A 25,400-nucleotide genomic window follows, 5' to 3' on the forward strand; every position below is an offset into this window, starting at 1 on the left:
GAGGGATGGATGAAGCCAGAGGAAGTCGTCTAACTACGCCCTTCTGCTTGTTCATATTGATGGATGATCCGCAGAGGTTGCGGTTTGTCTGGATTCAGATGTAGCGATGTACCAAACCTTACGACCACGGTCCTCCCTGTACCACCAGAACAGCACCGCCCGCCCAGGTCTGGACTCTCTGACCCTCCTGGGGTGTCTGGCACCAAAACGTTGCCGTGGTAATTTTGGAATTTTCTTCAATGGAACATTTTTTCCATTGAAGAAACATCATATTAAATGACATGTGTATGTATGCTGTATGCTGCCGTTGAAACAGCTTGAAATTGCAATAGTTTCTCTGGCTGCAGGGTTCCCGCGCTGGTCTTAAAAAGCCTTCAAGTCTAAAATTCAGCAATCCATTTTACAAGGCCTAAAAAGGCCCCAAATGTCAGTTATTCGGTCTAAAAATTAGATCCTGCAAGGAAATTTCATCACCTCGAGGATGACAAAAAGCTATCATATGGTGTCACGAATAGGTCAAAAATTATATCCAAAGAGGTCTAAAAAAGGACTAAAAAGGTCGTAAATTTGACTTGTTGAAACTTGTTGGAACCCTGTGGCTGAGCTGTGTGAGTATGAGCTGTGTTCTGGTGTCTACAGCGCCCTCTGGTGCTCACCCAGTGTGTGTGCATGTGTTGAACAATGAACACATCTCAAGCCATAGAACAGAAAATCAATGGAAAACTTTATTGAATGATGTTATTTATACATATGAATGTATTAATTATACATAACGCCACTGAAAGCAAAGAGGAACACGGAACATATTTAAAGATATTTAAAGCAGTTGGAGAGTGTGTTGTCTTATTTGAGTGAAGTTTGATTTCCTGCGAACTCAACGTCTGTTCCAATCAGCATGTAGTCCTGGAGGAGGAGAAACAACAGTGAGAAATGTTCAGGTAGTCTTGGTAGTTCTGCTTGTTCAGCTGTAGACTGAAGACCCCATCTCTTCAAGCTACACCTTAACTGTTCCTCCTGAGACATCTACTACCCCTCAGCACTGTGTCTCCTGAGACATCTACTACCCCCCAGCACTGTGTCTCCTGAGACATCTACTACCCCCCAACACTGTGTCTCCTGAGACATCTACTACCCCCCAGCACTGTGTCTCCTGAGACATCTACTACCCCCCAGCACTGTGTCTCCAGAGACATCTACTACCCCCCAGCACTGTGTCTCCTGAGACATCTACTACCCCCCAGCACTGTGTCTCCTGAGACATCTACTACCCCCCAGCACTGTGTCTCCTGAGACATCTACTACCCCCCAGCACTGTGTCTCCTGAGACATCTACTACCCTCCTGTACTGTCCCTCCTGAGACATCTACTACCCCCAACACTGTGTCTCCTGAGACATCTACTACCCCCCAGCACTGTGTCTCCTGAGACATCTACTACCCCCCAGCACTGTGTCTCCTGAGACATCTACTACCTCCCAGCACTGTGTCTCCTGAGACATCTACTACCCCCCAGCACTGTGTCTCCTGAGACATCTACTACCTCCCAGCACTGTGTCTCCTGAGACACCTACTACCCCTCAGCACTGTGTCTCCTGTCCTGAGACATCTACTACCCCCCAGCACTGTGTCTCCTGAGACATCTACTACCCCCCTGTACTGTTTCCCCAATGTCATAAAAAAACACAAACATTTTCAGAATGATACAGGTGAGATGTTGGATAAATGAATCCATCCTTGACACTTATTTTAAGGTTTCTCATTCAGAGATATGTTGCCATTCAGAGATATGTTGCCATTCAGAGATATGTTGCCATTCAGAGATATGTTGCCAGTCGATAGCTCAGTTTTCCAACTGGCTGCATTTCCCTGCCTAATCATAAAGCCCCTAGGACAGTGAAGCAGCGATCCTGATAAGACATCATAATATATTATATAAGACGTCACTCTGCACCTTCATGACGGTCAGCTGCGTGTTCACCAGGTTCATCTTCCCGATGGTTGGAAGTGGAAACCCCCTCTGGAGGCGCGCTGGAGAGAAACATGCTGCTGGTTAACCCTGCCCCCTGCTGGTCAGCTACATGACAGAACAATATAACTGAGTATGATAAAACCTCGGGTTAACCCTAACCCTAACTAGAGGAAAGCACTCACCATTAATACTGGGTATCACAGCCACCTTCAGCACCATCATGAAGATGTTGTCCAGAGACCGAACCTGTTAGTTATGTCCAGACGAGAGACACAAACACCATATTCATATTCAGAGATGTGATATACAGGTTCTATGTGATATTCAGAGTGATGAAGAATACAGGCTATGCAGCGACAGTGAGATTGTAGAGATTAGCTCGTACCTCAAACGGCCCCACGTAGCTCGTTCCCACTGTTATTGCAATCCTGTGGAAAGTAGACAGTATTAATAACTTTTCATATGAATGAAACCCTTCCTCCCCCTGGTGCAGCTGTGTGGAGGCTATGTAGAGGCTGTGTGGAGGCTGTGTAGAGGCTGTGTGGAGGCTGTGTAGAGGCTGTGTGGAGGCTGTGTGGAGGCTGTGTAGAGGCTGTGTGGAGGCTGTGTAGAGGCTGTGTAGAGGTTGTGTAGAGGTTGTGTAGAGGCTGTGTGGAGGCTGTGTAGAGGCTGTGTAGAGGCTGTGTAGAGGCTGTGTGGAGGCTGTGTAGAGGTTGTGTAGAGGCTGTGTAGAGGCTGTGTGGAGGCTGTGTAGAGGCTGTGTAGAGGCTGTGTAGAGGTTGTGTAGAGGCTATGTAGAGGCTGTGGTGTGACTGTGTGGAGGCTGTTTGTGTGGAGGCTGTGTGGAGGCTGTGTAGAGGTTGTGTAGAGGCTGTGTGGAGGCTGTGTGGAGGCTGTGTAGAGGCTGTGTAGAGGCTGTGTGGAGGCTGTGTAGAGGTTGTGTAGAGGCTGTGTGGAGGCTGTGTGGAGGCTGTGTAGAGGCTGTGTGGAGGCTGTGTAGAGGCTGTGTAGAGGCTGTGTGGAGGCTGTGTAGAGGTTGTGTAGAGGCTGTGTGGAGGCTGTGTGGAGGCTGTGTAGAGGCTGTGTGGAGGCTGTGTGGAGGCTGTGTAGAGGCTGTGTGGAGGCTGTGTGGAGGCTGTGTGGAGGCTGTGTAGAGGTTGTGTAGAGGCTGTGTAGAGGCTGTGTGGAGGCTGTGTGGAGGCTGTGTAGAGGTTGTGTAGAGGCTGTGTGGAGGCTGTGTAGAGGCTGTGTAGGGGTTGTGTAGAGGCTGTGTAGAGGCTGTGTAGAGGCTGTGTAGAGGCTGTGTGGAGGCTGTGTAGAGGCTGTGTGGAGGCTGTGTAGAGGCTGTGTAGGGGCTGTGTAGAGGCTGTGTAGAGGCTGTGTAGAGGCTGTGTAGAGGCTGTGTAGGGGCTGTGTAGAGGCTGTGTGGAGGCTGTGTAGAGGCTGTGTGGAGGCTGTGTAGAGGCTGTGTGGAGGCTATGTGGAGGCTGTGTGGAGGCTGTGTAGAGGCTTTGTAGAGGCTGTGTAGAGGCTGTGTAGAGGCTGTGTAGAGGCTGTGTGGAGGCTGTGTAGAGGCTGTGTAGAGGCTGTGTGGAGGCTGTGTAGGGGCTGTGTAGAGGTTGTGTAGAGGCTGTGTGGAGGCTGTGTGGAGGCTGTGTAGAGGCTGTGTGGAGGCTGTGTGGAGGCTGTGTAGGGGCTGTGTGGAGGCTGTGTAGAGGCTGTGTAGAGGCTGTGTAGAGGCTGTGTAGAGGCTGTGTAGAGGCTGTGTGGAGGCTGTGTGGAGGCTGTGTGGAGGCTGTGTGGAGGTTGTGTAGAGGCTGTGTGGAGGCTGTGTGGAGGCTGTGTAGAGGCTGTGTAGAGGCTGTGTGGAGGCTGTGTGGAGGCTGTGTAGAGGCTGTGTAGAGGCTGTGTGGAGGCTGTGTGGAGGCTGTGTGGAGGCTGTGTAGAGGCTGTGTAGAGGCTGTGTAGAGGCTGTGTAGAGGCTGTGTAGAGGCTGTGTGGAGACTCTGGTTCTTACTTGTTCAGGTTCACAGCTCCGGCCAGCCTCACCCCCGTCACGTACAGCCGAGCGCTGACGCTGGCCTCCTGCAGGGACACAAGCTAGCAGAGTTAACCACACAAGCTAGCAGAGTTAACCACACAAGCTAGCAGAGTTAACCACACAAGCTAGCAGAGTTAACCACACAAGCTAGCGTGGTGTTGGGCTGGGTGGCGTGGGAGGGGGGGGGGGGTGTAGGGTTACTGACCATGTTCAGGACAAACAGGGGGGCCAGCGTGGTGTTGGGCTGGATAGCGTAGGCCGTCAGGGTTCCCAGCGTCTGGACCGTCACGTTGTTGGGCTGGAAGGAGATGCTGGGCTCCTTCACCGTCTTCACCAACAGCTTCATCATCATCCCGGGGAAACGCCTCGCTATCTGGCAACACAACACAGGAATGTTACACACTAACCCTAACGCCTCGCTATCTGGCAACCTGAGGGGAAGCTCACCGTGTCCCTGGCACAAAGGCACTGGTGGTTCATTAGGGGGGGGGGGGGGGGGGGTGCAGTGGGGATAGCTGGGGGGGTCGTCACCTGTGGGATGAAGGCTCCGAACGTCCTGGTGTTCAGCCTGATGGGAGAGCTGGGAGGGATCTGTCAGGAAAACAAACGATTTAGACTTTAAAACTACAGTTGAATGGACTCAAATGTGACACGTTCTAATGCTTTGGCCCTCATATCGGCAACCCATCAAAAATGTTCCAACTTTTCTTTTGAAACACGGAACTACGTTTCAACGTTGTTGAGAATCACAACACAACACAAACTCGCTAGTCAAGCCAAAATACTGCAACAACGCAATGGATTGGGTGAGTAATCCCCACTGCTACCTAGTTAACTAGAACACTACTTTACATTGTTACCTAGTTAACTACAACACTACTTTACATTGTTACCTAGTTAACTAGAACACTACTTTACATTGTTACCTAGTTAACTAGAACACTACTTTACATTGTTACCTAGTTAACTAGAACACTACTTTACATTGTTAGCAGGCTCACAAAACAAGCTGTGTTAGTTGACAATATGTTGACAATGTGTTCAAATTTTTCGAAAGAAAAGTCAGATCATTACATCAGATCCCGACATGAGGACCAGAGCATCAGAACGTGACACATTTCCTTCTGAACTCTCTGGGGTTAGGGTTAGGGTTAGCAGGGTTATTAGGGTTAGGGTTAGCAGGTGGGAGTGAGTCTCACCATGTCGTCGGTGATGTAGAGGCTGAGGGCTCCGGCCTTGTTGTAGACGAAGCCTGCAGAGTTGGCGGTGAAGGATGAGACCCCGATGTGGAGCATGCTGCTCTCCTGGGGAGGCAGGGTGAAGGGCAGGGCGGAGAAGGGCGGCTCCTGGTGCTTACCTATGTTGTAGAACTCACCCTTGGGGGGAGAGGGATGGAGGGAGGGAGGGAGAGGGAGAGAGGGAGAAGGAGGGAGGGAGAGAGAGAGAGGGAGGGAGAGAGAGAGGGAGGGGGGGGAGAGAGAGAGGGGGGGAGAGAGAGAGGGAGAGAGAGAGGGAGGGAGAGAGAGAGGGAGGGGGGGAGAGGGAAGGAGGGAGAGAGGGAGAAAGAGGGAGGGAGGGGGGGGAGAGGGAGGGAGGGGGGGAGAGAGAGAGAGAGGGAGGGATAGAGAGAGAGAGAATCAGACAAACGTTCACATAATCAGATTATTTTGTTTGCGTTACTGAATTACTGTGGTCTTGATTTGACCCCCAGTCTCCCCCCCTCCCCTGACGGACCCCAGCTTGCTGGTTTGGAGATGATTCAAGTTCTCACCTTCAAACTGAAATCAATGGAGGATTTGGAAACGGTGGGAGACGCAACCATGGAATACTCAATCTCAGCAACCTTGTCCACTGGAGCTAGAACTGCAAAGTGACACACAATACCATACACAACATATATTATATACAATATCAAATATGTATCTTCCATTCAACATGAACATCTGGTTGTCATACCAGAAATATATAAAGTGCATTACATACATAACATACAGAATTTATAGTACCAATCGTTTTCTTAATGATTCATCATCACATGCTCTGTTTATAATTACGTTAATTCTATAATTAATAATGATGTTTTACCGTTGAGAGTTTTCAGATGTGGGTTCATGTCAGTTATGGAATCAGCCACAAGAGGGCAGATCTGCAACAATGAAACGGGTCGTTATCATCAGGGAACAGAACAGCTTAATATGTTTGAACATTTGGACAAACAAACACTGACTGACCGACCGTGACTGAATGACATTCAATGACTTACAATGGCGGGAGTTCAACTTTCTGATTTCTGATTTACCACAGCAAGTAATAGACATGTTTTTTTAAAGATGACCATAATATTTAGTCCAGAAGCTTTTCACCATCAGATATTAGCGAGTTGTTTGTCCGAGTTTTCTGCCTGTCGTGACTTTTGCTGCGATATGATTGGACAATTTCTATTTTGGGGCGTGGCTTAGCGATAGGTCCATTGTTTTGGTTCAGTGATTGCTGATTGGTTGTTGTGGCTCGCGACTTGGGCTCGTGTATGAAGTGGGCGTTCCCAGTCTTATTAAGCACCATTCAGAAAACTGATTTATTAATTAGTAAAATGTCTGTGGGGAGATGCCAAGAATTGTATTGTTTTGTTGGAAAGGTGGTTCGGAAACCGTTGGAGAACTTGTGTGTTATATATTTTATGTTGATCGTCAGTTGAATGTTAAGCTAGCTGTAGTTAGCTCATTACCGTTACCATGGTTACCTCCCTGGTTCTAACTGCTCCTGCCGGACGTGACGTCTGCGTGTTATATTGATTGACAGTGACAGAATAAACAGTGTTGCTGACTGGGAAAATGCTGTCCAGGAGTAATTACACAACGTGAGAAGTACACACACACACACACACACACACAGTCTGTTACACAATGACGTATTTCATTTGCAGGTAGTTTGTGGTTCCTGTCTCACCTGTTTCTGCAGCACGCCGCGCAGCGCCTTGTCGATGTAGGCGCTGAACAGGTTGTACAGCCAGCTGCAACACACACCAAGGCTGGGTTAGATGATGCTTAATTCTCACTCACTGCTTGCTTGGTGTGCCATAATGTTAAGGATTAAGGGTTAATGGTAGCCTAGAGGTTAGAGGTCAGAGAGGCTGTTACCCATAGTGTTTACTCTGTTACCATAGTGTTGAGTCAGTCCTGTTACCATAGTGTTGAGTCAGTCTGTTACCATAGTGTTGAGTCAGTCTGTTACCATAGTGTTGAGTCAGTCTGTTACCATAGTGTTGAGTCAGTCCTGTTACCATAGTGTTGAGTCAGTCTGTTACCATAGTGTTACCTCAGTCCTGTTACCATAGTGTTGAGTCAGTCTGTTACCATAGTGTTGAGTCAGTCCTGTTACCATAGTGTTGAGTCAGTCCTGTTACCTGGCCCCACCCTGGAACTTGATGTTGGCGGTCCCCAGGTCGGCAGCACAGTTGAGGCTGCTGACGGCGGGCCGGCCGGTCTCGTCGCTGTGCATGGCGATGCTGGAGGTGATGCCCAGCTTCTTCACCGCCAGGTCGAAGGTGCCGCTGTCCTTTCTGTTACAGAGGAGAGGTGGGGGGTCATCAGTGTTACAGAGGAGAGGTGGAGGGTCATCAGTGTTACAGAGGAGAGGTGGAGGGTCATCACTGTTACAGAGGAGAGGTGGGGGGTCATCAGTGTTACAGAGGAGAGGTGGAGGGTCATCAGTGTTACAGAGGAGAGGTGGAGGGTCATCACTGTTACAGAGGAGAGGTGGGGGGTCATCAGTGTTACAGAGGAGAGGTGGAGGGTCATCAGAGGAGAGGTGGAGGGTCATCAGTGTCACAGAGGAGAGGTGGAGGGTCATCAGTGTTACAGAGGAGAGGTGGAGGGTCATCAGTGTTACAGAGGAGAGGTGGGGGGTCATCAGTGTTACAGAGGAGAGGTGGGGGGTCATCAGTGATACAGAGGAGAGGTGGAGGGTCATCAGTGTTACAGGGGAGAGGTGGAGGGTCATCAGTGTTACAGAGGAGAGGCGGAGGGTCATCAGTGTTACAGAGGAGAGGCGGAGGGTCATCAGTGTTACAGAGGAGAGGTGGGGGGTCATCAGTGTTACAGAGGAGAGGTGGAGGGTCATCAGTGTTACAGAGGAGAGGCGGAGGGTCATCAGTGTTACAGAGGAGAGGTGGAGGGTCATCAGTGTTACAGAGGAGAGGTGGAGGGTCATCAGTGTTACAGAGGAGAGGTGGAGGGTCATCAGTGTTACAGAGGAGAGGTGGAGGGTCATCAGTGTTACAGAGGAGAGGTGGAGGGTCATCAGTGTTACAGAGGAGAGGTGGAGGGTCATCAGTGTTACAGAGGAGAGGCGGAGGGTCATCAGTGTTACAGAGGAGAGGTGGAGGGTCATCAGAGGAGAGGTGGAGGGTCATCAGTGTTACAGAGGAGAGGCGGAGGGTCATCAGTGTCACAGAGGAGAGGTGGAGGGTCATCAGTGTTACAGAGGAGAGGTGGAGGGTCATCAGTGTTACAGAGGAGAGGTGGAGGGTCATCAGTGTTACAGAGGAGAGGCGGAGGGTCATCAGTGTTACAGAGGAGAGGTGGAGGGTCATCAGAGGAGAGGTGGAGGGTCATCAGTGTTACAGAGGAGAGGCGGAGGGTCATCAGAGGAGAGGTGGAGGGTCATCAGTGTTACAGAGGAGAGGTGGAGGGTCATCAGTGATACAGAGGAGAGGCGGAGGGTCATCAGAGGAGAGGTGGAGGGTCATCAGTGTTACAGAGGAGAGGCGGAGGGTCATCAGTGTTACAGAGGAGAGGCGGAGGGTCATCAGTGTTACAGAGGAGAGGCGGAGGGTCATCAGTGTTACAGAGGAGAGGTGGGGGGTCATCAGTGTTACAGAGGAGAGGTGGGGGTCATCAGTGTTACAGAGGAGAGGTGGGGGGTCATCAGAGGAGAGGCGGAGGGTCATCAGTGATACAGAGGAGAGGTGGAGGGTCATCAGTGATACAGAGGAGAGGTGGAGGGTCATCAGTGTTACAGAGGAGAGGTGGAGGGTCATCAGTGTTACAGAGGAGAGGTGGAGGGTCATCAGTGTTACAGAGGAGAGGTGGAGGGTCATCAGTGTTACAGAGGAGAGGCGGAGGGTCATCAGTGTTACAGAGGAGAGGTGGAGGGTCATCAGTGTTACAGAGGAGAGGTGGAGGGTCATCAGTGTTACAGAGGAGAGGCGGAGGGTCATCAGTGTTACAGAGGAGAGGTGGGGGGTCATCAGTGTCACAGAGGAGAGGTGGAGGGTCATCAGTGATACAGAGGAGAGGCGGAGGGTCATCAGTGTTACAGAGGAGAGGCGGAGGGTCATCAGTGTTACAGAGGAGAGGTGGAGGGTCATCAGTGTTACAGAGGAGAGGCGGAGGGTCATCAGTGATACAGAGGAGAGGTGGAGGGTCATCAGTGTCACAGAGGAGAGGTGGAGGGTCATCAGTGTTACAGAGGAGAGGTGGGGGGTCATCAGTGTTACAGAGGAGAGGTGGAGGGTCATCAGTGTTACAGAGGAGAGGTGGAGGGTCATCAGTGTTACAGAGGAGAGGCGGAGGGTCATCAGTGTTACAGAGGAGAGGTGGGGGGTCATCAGTGTTACAGAGGAGAGGTGGAGGGTCATCACTGTTACAGAGGAGAGGTGGAGGGTCATCAGTGATACAGAGGAGAGGCGGAGGGTCATCAGTGATACAGAGGAGAGGTGGAGGGTCATCAGTGTTACAGAGGAGAGGTGGAGGGTCATCAGTGATACAGAGGAGAGGTGGAGGGTCATCAGAGGAGAGGTGGAGGGTCATCAGTGTTACAGAGGAGAGGTGGAGGGTCATCAGAGGAGAGGTGGAGGGTCATCAGTGTTACAGAGGAGAGGCGGAGGGTCATCAGAGGAGAGGTGGAGGGTCATCAGTGTTACAGAGGAGAGGTGGAGGGTCATCAGTGATACAGAGGAGAGGCGGAGGGTCATCAGAGGAGAGGTGGAGGGTCATCAGTGTTACAGAGGAGAGGCGGAGGGTCATCAGTGTTACATAGGAGAGGCGGAGGGTCATCAGTGTTACAGAGGAGAGGCGGAGGGTCATCAGTGTTACAGAGGAGAGGTGGGGGGTCATCAGTGTTACAGAGGAGAGGTGGGGGTCATCAGTGTTACAGAGGAGAGGTGGGGGGTCATCAGAGGAGAGGCGGAGGGTCATCAGTGATACAGAGGAGAGGTGGAGGGTCATCAGTGATACAGAGGAGAGGTGGAGGGTCATCAGTGTTACAGAGGAGAGGTGGAGGGTCATCAGTGTTACAGAGGAGAGGTGGAGGGTCATCAGTGTTACAGAGGAGAGGTGGAGGGTCATCAGTGTTACAGAGGAGAGGCGGAGGGTCATCAGTGTTACAGAGGAGAGGTGGAGGGTCATCAGTGTTACAGAGGAGAGGTGGAGGGTCATCAGTGTTACAGAGGAGAGGCGGAGGGTCATCAGTGTTACAGAGGAGAGGTGGGGGGTCATCAGTGTCACAGAGGAGAGGTGGAGGGTCATCAGTGATACAGAGGAGAGGCGGAGGGTCATCAGTGTTACAGAGGAGAGGTGGAGGGTCATCAGTGTTACAGAGGAGAGGTGGGGGGTCATCAGTGTTACAGAGGAGAGGTGGAGGGTCATCAGTGTTACAGAGGAGAGGTGGAGGGTCATCAGTGTTACAGAGGAGAGGTGGAGGGTCATCAGTGATACAGAGGAGAGGCGGAGGGTCATCAGTGTTACAGAGGAGAGGTGGAGGGTCATCAGTGTTACAGAGGAGAGGTGGAGGGTCATCAGTGTTACAGAGGAGAGGTGGAGGGTCATCAGTGTTACAGAGGAGAGGTGGGGGGTCATCAGTGTTACAGAGGAGAGGCGGAGGGTCATCAGTGTTACAGAGGAGAGGTGGGGGGTCATCAGTGTTACAGAGGAGAGGTGGAGGGTCATCAGAGTCACAGAGGAGAGGCGGAGGGTCATCAGAGGAGAGGTGGAGGGTCATCAGTGTTACAGAGGAGAGGTGGGGGGTCATCAGTGTTACAGAGGAGAGGCGGAGGGTCATCAGTGATACAGAGGAGAGGTGGAGGGTCATCAGTGTTACAGAGGAGAGGTGGGGGGTCATCAGTGTTACAGAGGAGAGGTGGGGGGTCATCAGTGTTACAGAGGAGAGGTGGAGGGTCATCACTGTTACAGAGGAGAGGTGGAGGGTCATCAGTGATACAGAGGAGAGGCGGAGGGTCATCAGTGATACAGAGGAGAGGTGGAGGGTCATCAGTGTTACAGAGGAGAGGTGGAGGGTCATCAGTGATACAGAGGAGAGGTGGAGGGTCATCAGAGGAGAGGTGGAGGGTCATCAGTGTTACAGAGGAGAGGTGGAGGGTCATCAGTGATACAGAGGAGAGGTGGAGGGTCATCAGTGATACAGAGGAGAGGTGGAGGGTCATCAGAGGAGAGGTGGAGGGTCATCAGTGTTACAGAGGAGAGGTGGAGGGTCATCAGTGATACAGAGGAGAGGCGGAGGGTCATCAGTGATACAGAGGAGAGGTGGAGGGTCATCAGAGGAGAGGTGGAGGGTCATCAGTGTTACAGAGGAGAGGTGGAGGGTCATCAGTGTTACAGAGGAGAGGTGGAGGGTCATCAGTGTTACAGAGGAGAGGTGGGGGGTCATCAGTGTTACAGAGGAGAGGTGGAGGGTCATCAGTGATACAGAGGAGAGGTGGAGGGTCATCAGTGTTACAGAGGAGAGGTGGAGGGTCATCAGTGTTACAGAGGAGAGGTGGAGGGTCATCAGTGTTACAGAGGAGAGGCGGAGGGTCATCAGTGATACAGAGGAGAGGCGGAGGGTCATCAGTGATACAGAGGAGAGGCGGAGGGTCATCAGTGATACAGAGGAGAGGTGGGGGGTCATCAGTGTCACAGAGGAGAGGTGGAGGGTCATCAGTGTTACAGAGGAGAGGTGGAGGGTCATCAGTGTTACAGAGGAGAGGCGGAGGGTCATCAGAGGAGAGGTGGAGGGTCATCAGTGTTACAGAGGAGAGGTGGAGGGTCATCAGTGTTACAGAGGAGAGGTGGATGGTCATCAGTGTTACAGAGGAGAGGTGGAGGGTCATCAGTGTTACAGAGGAGAGGTGGGGGGTCATCAGTGTTACAGAGGAGAGGCGGAGGGTCATCAGTGTTACAGAGGAGAGGTGGAGGGTCATCAGTGTTACAGAGGAGAGGCGGAGGGTCATCAGTGTCACAGAGGAGAGGTGGGGGGTCATCAGTGTTACAGAGGAGAGGCGGAGGGTCATCAGTGATACAGAGGAGAGGCGGAGGGTCATCAGTGTTACAGAGGAGAGGTGGAGGGTCATCAGAGGAGAGGTGGAGGGTCATCAGTGTTACAGAGGAGAGGTGGAGGGTCATCAGTGTTACAGAGGAGAGGTGGGGGGTCATCAGTGTTACAGAGGAGAGGTGGAGGGTCATCAGAGGAGAGGTGGAGGGTCATCAGTGTTACAGAGGAGAGGTGGAGGGTCATCAGTGTTACAGAGGAGAGGTGGAGGGTCATCAGTGTTACAGAGGAGAGGTGGAGGGTCATCAGTGATACAGAGGAGAGGCGGAGGGTCATCAGTGTTACAGAGGAGAGGTGGAGGGTCATCAGAGGAGAGGCGGAGGGTCATCAGTGATACAGAGGAGAGGTGGAGGGTCATCAGTGTTACAGAGGAGAGGTGGAGGGTCATCAGTGTTACAGAGGAGAGGTGGGGGGTCATCAGTGTTACAGAGGAGAGGTGGGGGGTCATCAGTGATACAGAGGAGAGGTGGAGGGTCATCAGTGTTACAGGGGAGAGGTGGAGGGTCATCAGTGTTACAGAGGAGAGGCGGAGGGTCATCAGTGTTACAGAGGAGAGGCGGAGGGTCATCAGTGTTACAGAGGAGAGGTGGAGGGTCATCAGTGATACAGAGGAGAGGTGGGGGGTCATCAGTGTTACAGAGGAGAGGTGGAGGGTCATCAGTGTTACAGAGGAGAGGCGGAGGGTCATCAGTGTTACAGAGGAGAGGTGGAGGGTCATCAGTGTTACAGAGGAGAGGTGGAGGGTCATCAGTGTTACAGAGGAGAGGTGGAGGGTCATCAGTGTTACAGAGGAGAGGTGGAGGGTCATCAGTGTTACAGAGGAGAGGTGGAGGGTCATCAGTGTTACAGAGGAGAGGTGGAGGGTCATCAGTGTTACAGAGGAGAGGCGGAGGGTCATCAGTGTCACAGAGGAGAGGTGGAGGGTCATCAGTGTTACAGAGGAGAGGTGGAGGGTCATCAGTGTTACAGAGGAGAGGTGGAGGGTCATCAGTGTTACAGAGGAGAGGCGGAGGGTCATCAGTGTTACAGAGGAGAGGTGGAGGGTCATCAGAGGAGAGGTGGAGGGTCATCAGTGATACAGAGGAGAGGTGGAGGGTCATCAGTGTTACAGAGGAGAGGCGGAGGGTCATCAGTGATACAGAGGAGAGGTGGAGGGTCATCAGTGATACAGAGGAGAGGCGGAGGGTCATCAGTGTTACAGAGGAGAGGTGGAGGGTCATCAGTGTTACAGAGGAGAGGCGGAGGGTCATCAGTGTTACAGAGGAGAGGTGGAGGGTCATCAGTGTTACAGAGGAGAGGTGGAGGGTCATCAGTGTTACAGAGGAGAGGCGGAGGGTCATCAGTGTTACAGAGGAGAGGCGGAGGGTCATCAGTGTCACAGAGGAGAGGTGGAGGGTCATCAGAGGAGAGGCGGAGGGTCATCAGTGTTACAGAGGAGAGGCGGAGGGTCATCAGTGTTACAGAGGAGAGGTGGGGGGTCATCACTGTTACAGAGGAGAGGTGGAGGGTCATCAGTGATACAGAGGAGAGGTGGAGGGTCATCAGTGTTACAGAGGAGAGGTGGAGGGTCGTTCATTCACCGTCTCCTGCAGTAACACTAATGCTCACTTTTTTTTAGGGGGTTCGGAAATGACTAAACCAGAACAGACGTAGCAATGGCTGTGGTTGCAGAACCCCCCCCCACACACACACACACACACACACACACACACACACACACACACACACACACACACACACACACACACACACACACACACACACCCTAAGTGTTAATGTGTATTCATTATGTTTTAGATTGGGGTGATCTCACAATTCCACAATTCCACAACAGGACACGTACTGTATACAGTTTAACACAGAACAGTCGTGCCTAACAGCCGCCTCGGGGGTCACATGACCATAGTCTTTACAATGGGAAGCTGCTACTTACACACAACGACCACTAGTTGGCGCGTCTTGTAAATTAGCCTGCCTCCTACACAGAAAAACTGCAAAATAGCTTCATACTAGCTTATCCTGATGTGATTTAGAAAATGTAAGGATACTGGGTGGTAGAACGCACATATCTAGGAAAAGTCATGAAAGGAGGCTCCTGAAATTTGTGTGCAAAGGTATAAAACATTTTTTAGTCACTTGGTACAATTTATTAGTAGGGCAGTCCCACTCATATTTTTCATTTTATAGGATAGAGTTAGACCCCTGGACCACCCCAGGCCACGGTTTACCTTCAGTTGGTTATGTTGCTTGTCAAAACGACCATTACTGACGCACTTACATGAACCTGAGGTATTTGACTTTCCAGGTGCCATGGAGGGTGATGAAGGCGTTGGTGATAGCCACGCTGACACCTGTACCCGGTACCAGGCCCAGTTTGCACTCTGGCAGCCCCAGGTTCACGATCTGCATCCTGCAACACAGGAAGGTTGAGGTCAGTTCTGTCGTCAATGTTGGTTGAAAATTGTGTTTCATGTCCAATTTCTGAACTGGGTAGTTAGGGTTAGGGTTACGAAAAACAAGAGAAACATTTTGAAAAACATTTGAAAAGACTGACGGCCGTACCCCGTGAAGCTGTACTTGACCTTGCCGATGGGCGGAACCTTCTGGGTTCCCGTGATGTCTGGGAGCTTGATGGCCTTGAGTTTCTCCGCCAGTGAGGCCAAGCCAATCTGTCTGCCTGGGAACAGCGGAGGAGGAAGGTGATTGGCTGGGAACAGCGGAGGAGGAAGGTGATTGGCTGGGAACAGCGGAGGAGGAAGGTGATTGGAAGAGTTTGGGCAGTAAGATACAGTATATACCCCTGGCAGTGGCCACAATGGACTTGGTCTCAAACTTTTACATTTACGGCATTTAGCGACTTACAAGCAAGTGAATCATCAATTCACCAGTCGTATCAGGAAGAGTAATCTTAGGTGACACAGTATAGGGGGAAGCAGGTGTCTCAGGAGAGGCAGTGCTGGGGGGTAGTAGATGTCTCAGGAGACACAGTGCTGGGGGGTAGTAGATGCCTCAGGAGACACAGTGCTGGGGGGTAGTAGATGTCTCAGGAGACACAGTGCTGGGGGGGTAGTAGATGTCTCAGGAGACACAGTACAGGGGGTAGTAGATGTCTCAGGAGACACAGTGCTGGGGGGTAGTAGATGTCTCAGGAGACACAGTGCTGGAGGGTAGTAGATGTCTCAGGAGACACAGTGCTGGGGGGTAGTAGATGTCTCAGGAGACACAGTGCTGGGGGTAGTAGATGTCTCAGGAGGAGGAGTGCTGGGGGGGTAGTAGATGTCTCAGGAGACACAGTGCTGGAGGGTAGTAGATGTCTCAGGAGACACAGTGCTGGAGGGTAGTAAATGTCTCAGGAGACACAGTGCTGGGGGGTAGTAAGTGTCTCAGGAGACACAGTGCTGGGGGGTAGCAGATGCCTCAGGAGACACAGTGCTGGGAGGTAGTAGATGTCTCAGGAGACACAGTGCTGGGGGGTAGTAGATGTCTCAGGAGACACAGTGCTGGGGGGGTAGTAGATGTCTCAGGAGACACAGTACAGGGGGTAGTAGATGTCTCAGGAGACACAGTGCTGGGGGGTAGTAGATGTCTCAGGAGACACAGTGCTGGAGGGTAGTAGATGTCTCAGGAGACACAGTGCTGGGGGGTAGTAGATGTCTCAGGAGACACAGTGCTGGGGGTAGTAGATGTCTCAGGAGGAGGAGTGCTGGGGGGGTAGTAGATGTCTCAGGAGACGCAGTGCAGGGGGGTAGTAGATGTCTCAGGAGACACAGTGCTGGAGGGTAGTAGATGTCTCAGGAGACACAGTGCTGGGAGGTAGTAGATGTCTCAGGAGACACAGTGCTGGGGGGTAGTAGATGTCTCAGGAGACACAGTGCTAGGGGGGTAGTAGATGTCTCAGGAGACACAGTGCTGGAGGGTAGTAGATGTCTCAGGAGACACAGTGCTGGGAGGTAGTAGATGTCTCAGGAGACACAGTGCTGGGAGGTAGTAGATGTCTCAGGAGACACAGTGCTGGGGGGGTAGTAGATGTCTCAGGAGACACAGTGCTGGAGGGTAGTAGATGTCTCAGGAGACACAGTGCTGGGAGGTAGTAGATGTCTCAGGAGACACAGTGCTGGGGGGTAGTAGATGTCTCAGGAGACACAGTGCTGGGGGGTAGTAGATGTCTCAGGAGACACAGTGCTGGGAGGTAGTAGATGTCTCAGGAGACACAGTGCTGGGGGGTAGTAGATGTCTCAGGAGACACAGTGCTGGGGGGTAGTAGATGTCTCAGGAGACACAGTGCTAGGGGGGTAGTAGATGTCTCAGGAGACACAGTGCTGGGGGGTAGTAGATGTCTCAGGAGACACAGTGCTGGAGGGTAGTAGATGTCTCAGGAGACGCAGTGCTGGGGGGTAGTAGATGTCTCAGGAGACACAGTGCTGGGGGGTAGTAGATGTCTCAGGAGACACAGTGCTGGGGGGTAGTAGATGTCTCAGGAGACACAGTGCTGTGGGGTAGTAGATGTCTCAAGAGACGCAGTGCTGTGGGGTAGTAGATGTCTCAGGAGACACAGTGCTGGGGGGTAGTAGATGTCTCAGGAGACACAGTGCTGGGGGGTAGCAGGTGTCTTAGGAGGAGCAGTTAAGGTGTAACTCACCATATTCCAGGCCTTTCTCTGTGAGCTTGACCTTGACTCCGGCGTTGGCGGCCAGCGTGAGGGGGAGGAGGGCCAGCAGGGGGAGCCACCACCACGGGGACATCTTGACTGCAGCCACCTGAGCACACATGGAAATACCTTCTTATGATGCCTGCAGGTACATACAGAGTTCCCGTGCTGGTCTTAAAAAGCCTTTAAGTCTAAAATCCAGCAATCGGATTTACAAGGCCTAAAAAGGTCCCAAGTTTCAGTTATTAGGTCTAAAAAATTAGGTGCTAGGTCTAAAAAACTGTATTAGCTTGTCCTGCAAGGAAATCAGTCCGACCACATCTCTTTACGTGGAAATGAATCAAGCTGGAACCAAAAAAATGCCAATTCTCTGCCCTTGGGCGAACGAAGCTACGGCAGGATGACAAAAAGTTATCATATGGTGTCGCGAATAGGTCTAAAATTATATTCAAAGAGGTCTTAAAAAGGTCTAGAAAGGTCTTAGATTCGACTTGTTGAAACTTGTAGGAACCCTGTAACTGTGCTTCATTCTTCTATGGAAGGTGAAGGGGGGGGTTATAGGTAGGGGGGTGTGTTACGTATTGTTCTAAATAATAATGTAAATAGAATAAAATAAATTAAGATATTTTTTCTGAGTGGGGCAGCCCCACACAGCCCCACTCATGTTTTACATTTTCATTGGACAGATACAGTGAAGACAGACAGGAAAGTAAGAGAGATGGGCATATGTGTGCACTGTAGACTGTGGCGCTAGACCACTGGACCACCCAGGCCATGGTACTAGACCACTGGACCACCCCAGGCCATGGCGCTAGACCACTGGACCACCCCAGGCCATGGTACTAGACCACTGGACCACCCCAGGCCATGGTACTAGACCACTGGACCACCCCAGGCCATGGTACTAGACCGCTGGACCACCCCAGGCCATGGTACTAGACCACTGGACCACCCAGGCCATGGTACTAGACCACTGGACCACCCAGGCCATGGCGCTAGACCACTGGACCACCCCAGGCCATGGTGCTAGACCACTGGACCACCCCAGGCCACGGTGCTAGACCACTGGACCACCCCAGGCCATGGTTAGACCACTGGACCACCCCAGGCCATGGTTAGACCACTGGACCACCCCAGGCCATGGTTAGACCACTGGACCACCCCAGGTCATGGTACTAGACCACTGGACCACCCCAGGCCATGGTTAGACCACTGGACCACCCCAGGTCATGGTACTAGACCACTGGACCACCCCAGGCCATGGTACTAGACCACTGGACCACCCCAGGCCACGTAAATATGATAATTGATACAGAGTACGAGCTGCAGTATTTTCAATAGAAGTCTAGCTGCAGTTCCCGGTGCAACACAGACGCTGTTATCCACCGCTTCCCCAATTAGCCAATCATCTACCAGAATCACATGACTGTCATTTCAGAAACTGACAAATACTTCCTTTTTTCAGTTTCTGTTCCTTTCAGCAACAAGCACATTGTATGTGAGCTCTCTAGTCACTGTATGTGAGCTCTCATCATAGGATAATAGTCATTATACAAACTTTTACCTCAGTATTTGTACTGATAATCATTGTCAACATGGGCCCCTCAGTTATATTCATGTTTACCTCTAAGACGTCTTCAACCTTTTTGAAACTGAGAGCTACTTCAAGGGTACTGAGTAATATGAAGGGCTGCTTGTTCTGATACAAACTTCCTGAATAATTAAAATAGAACGGTTCAACTTTAATGATAATATTAATACATATTCAAATCATGAACTCTGTCCTCATGTTTGTACAAATGATCAGTTATGTAAGATTAAAAAACAAAAAAAAACATCACTTTTACACGGGCACTGTGTTGGCTACCCCTGCTCCAAGCTACCCAGGGCCCAGTTGGACCCAGGTGTGTAGAGGACCCAGGTGTGTAGAGGAGGCAGCGGTCGGCACAACTAAGGACTCTTTACTAAACAGACAGAAACTGACAGGAAAGCCGAAGAAGAAACAACCTGAAGGAGAAACCCTCTTCCTGTCTAAACAAAGCAGAAACCCCACAGGGACACAGACCTCCCAACGCTGCTCAGAACCGCTGTGAATACCGTAGACACCAGGACTGACACCAGGTTCTACCCAGAAGAAGCAGCTCACAACTCCCTGTGCAAGGCAGACAACATAACAAACAAGAGAGAAACAAGAGACACCCAGCAGTGAAGTGAAGACATAAATTGACAGGTCACACATCAAGTTCCATAATGAAGAGAGGAACAGAGGGTGTAGTAGCGTCCCAGGGCCACCAGGGGCCGCCAGAGGGAGGCACCAAGGAGCCGTCAAGGAAATCTGGCGACTCCAACCATAACAGGATCAGAATGATCCTGACTCTTTTCTCTGATCCAGGATCAGATGGAGCTCGCTGGTTTCCCCTCTAATACGACTCAAGACCAGCCAGCCAGATCTGATCCTGGATAGCAACAGACATTATAATCAGGGTCATTCTGACCCAGATTAAACGTTTTGAACAACTGACCGTATGATGCATATAGAATCCAGACTTGATTCACTTTAGGCTCCTGAAAGGGTCGTGTGTCTGTCAGGGTGGCGGAAACACCACATGACCTGTGATGAGGTAGTGAGGGAGCTGGTCCTTATCTAATTATGCTGCATGAAAAGAGACAAGAGGACAGCACACAGGGCTGACCTGCTAAATCACAGACATGTGACTCGTGTGTGTTAGCCAAGGAAGTCGTCGTCTCCTGAAGGTTCTACAGTTTATAACTAAACTGTATAATAAAGTTTTAGGATGTTTTCACCTCGCTAGAACACATTTTGAGTGTCTCAAAAAACTCTTTGCTCAAAAGTGCCTCAAGAACGCAGAGACAGACGTAGTCTTCATGCTGCATCAGTCCACCCATCACCTCAACCCTAACCCTTCCACAACCATTACATTGAGGAGGAGCAGCTCTTGTAAAGTGATTCCACACAAAAATACATGTTCCAGAAATACATCACATATATACACACACACACACACACACACACACACACATACACACACATTCACATAGTGGTAACAAGGGTTCACCTCTAACCTAATCAGAAAGAGGAACAACTAGAGAAACAACTGTACTAAAGAGAGCTGTGCATGTTGACTATGGATTACATATTGCACACAATTACACACAGATGCATTAAGATAATAACAGAGCTCATAGTTACCGTAGGCGTGCGAGGCTCAGCAGGTTATCAGTGGTAAAGGGTTAGGGTTAGGCGGGCGCAGGGCTTCTCCTGTCCTGATGAGGCTCCCAGGCAGAGCAGAGCAGAGTGAGAGCGGAGGGAAGACACATGCTCTTTAATTCACTTCACTGGACCAGGAAGTTCCAGTGAACTGTGGCTGACAAAGGGACTGAGTCTGTCCTTCTGAACCAGGAAGAGGAGGTTGAGACTATAAATGGTAAATGGACTGCACTTATAAAGCGCCTTTCTCCAAAGCGCTTTACAACAGCCTCTCATTCACCCATTCACACACACATTCACACACCAATGGTGGCAAGCTACCATGCAAGGCGCTGGCCCGCTCACTGGGAGCAATTTGGGGTTCAGTGTCTTGCCCAAAGACACTTCGACATGTGGGGAGCTGGGGCTCGAACCACCGATCGATCGCTCCACTATACTGTATATACTGATACCAGAGGGAACATGAAACATGCATCTACATGTCAGCTTTTGTCACAGTTCTGCTATATGCAAATCCACAGACAAAGACTATTGTCTTTGACAATGAATGTTGTTATCAAAGCTTCACTCAGGGAAGGAGGAGATAAGAAAATGAGAAGAGAAAGTAAAACGAGGGAGTGATAAACCTGGCAATAAATGATATCATTATTATATAACTGACTTATATTTGATAACTACTGTTGTGCCTGTAGTTCCATACTGCCTGAGTGTTTGTAAAAAGATATTTTGATTCTGATGATGAATACCCAAACCAGCAAACAACACTGGTTACAAACTACAGAGTTTAAACTGTCAGTTGTGTAAACTGCAATTCTGCAGATCTCCAGTAGATAACAGTGTAACATGACGTGTCTATCGACTTTGTTTCAAGTGTGGCAGCGGCTCTATCATGAAATGTTGCTCATAAAAGTCTACGTCACTAAAAACATTATCAACAGATAACCAGAACCTTGTTACTTAGTAGAAGACCCATAGATCCTATGAATCATTTGTTTGTTGTTTGTTGTTGATACAAAATATGTGGATGTGACAAACTGCAAGTGTATTACACCTTCTGCAAGGGAGGGAGGTCCTCTGTGTCTCAGTTGGTAGAGCACGGCGCTAACAACACTTAGGTTGAGGGTTTGATTCCGATGCTGGGACCATATATGCACTGAAGTGTATGCACTCATTGCAATGTAAGTTGCTTTGGATAAAAGCGTCAGCTAAATGGCATATAAGGGAAGATGGTAGGATGTAGTTAGGATGGTAGTAGGTATGTAGGTAGGGAGGTAGGGAGGTAGGGAGGTAGAGGGAGGTAGGTAGGGAGGTAGGGAGGTAGAGGGAGGTAGGTAGGTAGAGGTAGGTAGGACAGGCTTATTGTAATGCATGAATGGTATCAAAGCCTCTGCTGACCTTCAGTAATAGACTGTAGAAAGTGTAGAAAGTGTTGTTTATGTTGTGAATCGATATGGCCACCAGGTGGCAGTGTTACACACCTTCCTAATTATGCTTCTTTGTCCAGAGGCTGACAGCACAGTGGTTCTGCTGTTAAACAGGAAACAGTCAGAGTTATATTGGAGCAGAAGCACGTGGTGGCCTGCTGAGCTCTGGAGGTTAGCTGGGGTGACACAGCCTGTGTGACAGTAACAGTCTGTGTGACAGTAACAGTCTGTGTAACAGTAACAGTCTGTGTAACAGTAACAGTCTGTGTAACAGTAACAGTCTATGTAACAGTAACAGTCTATGTAACAGTAACAGTCTATGTAACAGTAACAGTCTGTGTAACAGTAACAGTCTGTGTAACAGTAACAGTCTGTGTGACAGTAACAGTCTATGTAACAGTAACAGTCTGTGTAACAGTAACAGTCTATGTAACAGTAACAGTCTATGTAACAGTAACAGTCTATGTAACAGTAACAGTCTATGTAACAGTAACAGTCTGTGTAACAGTAACAGTCTGTGTAACAGTAACAGTCTGTGTGACAGTAACAGTCTATGTAACAGTAACAGTCTGTGTAACAGTAACAGTCTATGTAACAGTAACAGTCTATGTAACAGTAACAGTCTGTGTAACAGTAACAGTCTGTGTAACAGTAACAGTCTGTGTGACAGTAACAGTCTGTGTAACAGTAACAGTCTATGTAACAGTAACAGTCTATGTAACAGTAACAGTCTGTGTTTGTGCCATTATGCTTAGTTATGAACAGCTGTGACTGCTGTGGCCCTTCATTGAGAACAGCTTGGTGACAATATCAAATAAATCATAGGCCTATAATATATACATCAGATAAGCTGTCTAAGTTTGCCTATGGGGCTATGCACAACCATAATGTGCCAGATAGATACATAGCTATAATATATATATATAAAAGCTATAATCATGTAATAATTATGACGACACGCTTTAATAATGGGGAACATAATACTTTATATTGTTGTTATGCACATCATGATCACATGACTGCAGTGACATCATGATCACGTGACTGCAGTGACTCGTCATATTCAGATCAATCATTCATGACAAAGACAAATTCAGACACGCAGAGAAAACCAACGGCGGTAGATTAGATTAGGGTTAGGTATTCATAGCTTTCATGTGACGTCACAGCATAGTGGAAACGCCCACCTGACGGGCAAAAGGCACTTTTTGCGGGCAAAACCCACGGGCAAAACCCACTTTTTGCGGGTTAATAACTTTGATTTCCCGTGGGTTAGGAAAATAATTCCAATGTGTCCGGATAGAGTAGAAGACAGGGAATCCAACACTATTTGAATGGAGTCGATCCTCCACTCCTATCACCGTGGACACAGCGCGGAGCGAATTCCCGGATATAAATATTCCCTCGCCTCGCTGACAGCGGGAGTTGGGAGTTTCGTCCAGCAGCCGGTGAACGCCCGGTTGATCGAGTTTCATATTAAAAGCAGTGGCGGGCGGTGCATTTCACACCTAGGCCTTCAGTGATGTCCGACACATTCCTACCTGAATTATTCTACCTCTTAATACCATCGTTATGACGCCATGGCTCTAGAAACTAGACAGAAACACAGTATAACCGGGCGTTGCATCACCTTAACATAGTCAGACAAGTACAACAGAGTTATATTAATATTTCCGAAGCATTTTTAATCAATAAATCCGCATTTACAATGAAGAGTGTTAAACTAACATCTTTAAGATCGCTACATTACCCACGTCTGTCGTCTCGTCCACCATAATAGCGACAAAGGGTGCCTTTTTAATCTCCATTTTGATCTCTTCTCCCATCACTTAAGCAATAGCAAAAATCTGGTCGTTTTGTATTTTGCCTGACGTCCCAGTAAACACTTTGTTTGTGGACAGGTGGTAATGTAAATCTGGGTTGTTTTCAGCCAGAAAAGAAATAAGCTCAACGTAGTTTCCTCTGTTTGTGGACTCGGTGCTTTCATCGTGTCCCCTAAATGATAGTTATTGTTTACCCAAAAACAGGACACAATCGATCAGTATTATCGATCAGTCAACGAAAGCTTTCGTTGTGATGCTCCGTTTCCCTGCGCACTTTCGAAAGTTTCACATCTACCGGCATATACGCATCTCAATAGTGAATATCAATAGTGCGTATCAATAGTGCGTATCAATAGTGCGTATCCAATCAAAAGACGTGCTGGGTGCTGACATCATTGAGCCTTCCAGCAGGCTCCGTTGTTGCTTTTGCTCGCATCTACGTAGGTTTACTAGGAACGCCACAGGTTTTCTCGTTCCAACGTTAAGTTACAGGTCGAATCCGCGGCACCGCTTAACGTGCAGGCAGGCAGATTTTGGAGCCCCCTAGCAACACATTTTGATTGGATAAAAGCTCTAACATAAAGGCCAGCCCTCCAAATCTCAATCGGAGACTGGAAGCAGCGCAACCAAGAGGAAAGCTATGAAATGAAGAGAATAGACTATGGGGAATCATTAATACATATTTGTGGAAAAAATATATATTCTGATGATGTTTAGGCCAGCAGAGAAGGCCTTGCTGGCCCTGACGGCACACCACTGATTAAAAGTATATCTTCTCGGGGTGTCAGCGCGGTGGTTAAGGGCTCAAAATGACCGTATACTGATGGTGAATTTAGCAATAATAGTCTTATGTTTGTACCACCTCCATAACCGGTGTTATTCACGGGAAAAGCCGGTCAAGGAGGCACCCTTTGCAGGTCAATAACTTTGATTCTCCGGGGGTTATGATAATAATAGAGTAGAAGACAGGGAATCCAACACTATTTGAATGGTGTCAATCCTCCACTCCTATCACCGTCGTGTATCTTGATAGTTCTTCATGGGTGAGGTGGTCTAAATAGTAGGCAGCCATGTTGAGCGATGTTGCTATGATACTTTTTGCCCGTCAGGTTGGTGGTTGCTAGGGAAGAAACCACGTGACTGAAAGCTATGAATACTAGGTACGCTAGGCGGTAGATTAGATTCTACTGTTGTTGCCACTGCAGAGTACCAAGTACCAGACATAGCCTAGCCAGACACACCCTCACACACACTCACACACCCTCACACACTCTCACACACCCTCACACACACACACACACACACCCTCACACACTCTCACACACCCTCACACACTCTCACACACCCTCACACACCCTCACACACTCTCACACACCCTCACACACCCTCACACACACACTCTCACACACACACACACACCCTCACACACCCTCACACACCCTCACACACACACACACACCCTCACACACTCTCACACACCCTCACACACTCTCACACACACACACACACCCTCACACACCCTCACACACTCTCACACACTCTCACACACACACACACCCTCACACACCCTCACACACCCTCACACACCCTCACACACCCTCACACACCCTCACACACTCTCACACACCCACACACACCCTCACACACCCTCACACACACACACACACCCTCACACACACACACACACCCTCACACACACACACACACCCTCACACACTCTCACACACCCTCACACACCCTCACACACCCTCACACACCCTCACACACCCTCACACACCCACACACACCCTCACACACTCTCACACACCCTCACACACTCTCACACACCCTCACACACTCTCACACACCCTCACACACCCTCACACACCCTCACACACCCTCACACACCCTCACACACCCTCACACACCCACACACACCCTCACACACTCTCACACACCCTCA

The 25,400-nt window shown here is 49.8% G+C and overlaps 1 protein-coding gene across 1 annotated transcript; it reads right to left on the reverse strand.

The window, feature by feature from the left end:
• Positions 1 to 680: 680 nt before the first annotated feature.
• On the reverse strand, positions 681 to 17,076 carry LOC308173143 (bactericidal permeability-increasing protein-like; the record flags this gene model as incomplete). The annotated part of the gene is made up of 15 exons (XM_080548118.1): positions 681 to 903; positions 1,951 to 2,027; positions 2,151 to 2,214; positions 2,354 to 2,396; positions 3,986 to 4,053; positions 4,215 to 4,382; positions 4,541 to 4,600; positions 5,209 to 5,385; positions 5,781 to 5,872; positions 6,095 to 6,155; positions 6,956 to 7,019; positions 7,413 to 7,568; positions 14,613 to 14,744; positions 14,897 to 15,011; positions 16,974 to 17,076. 15 exons carry the CDS (start codon positions 17,074 to 17,076, stop codon positions 844 to 846), a joined length of 1,440 nt encoding a protein of 479 aa, XP_080404244.1. The 3' UTR covers positions 681 to 843.
• Positions 17,077 to 25,400: the final 8,324 nt, after the last annotated feature.

The sequence above is a fragment of the Nansenia antarctica genome (assembly GCF_963989245.1).
Source record: "Nansenia antarctica genome assembly, chromosome: 18".
NCBI lineage: Eukaryota > Metazoa > Chordata > Actinopteri > Argentiniformes > Microstomatidae > Nansenia > Nansenia antarctica.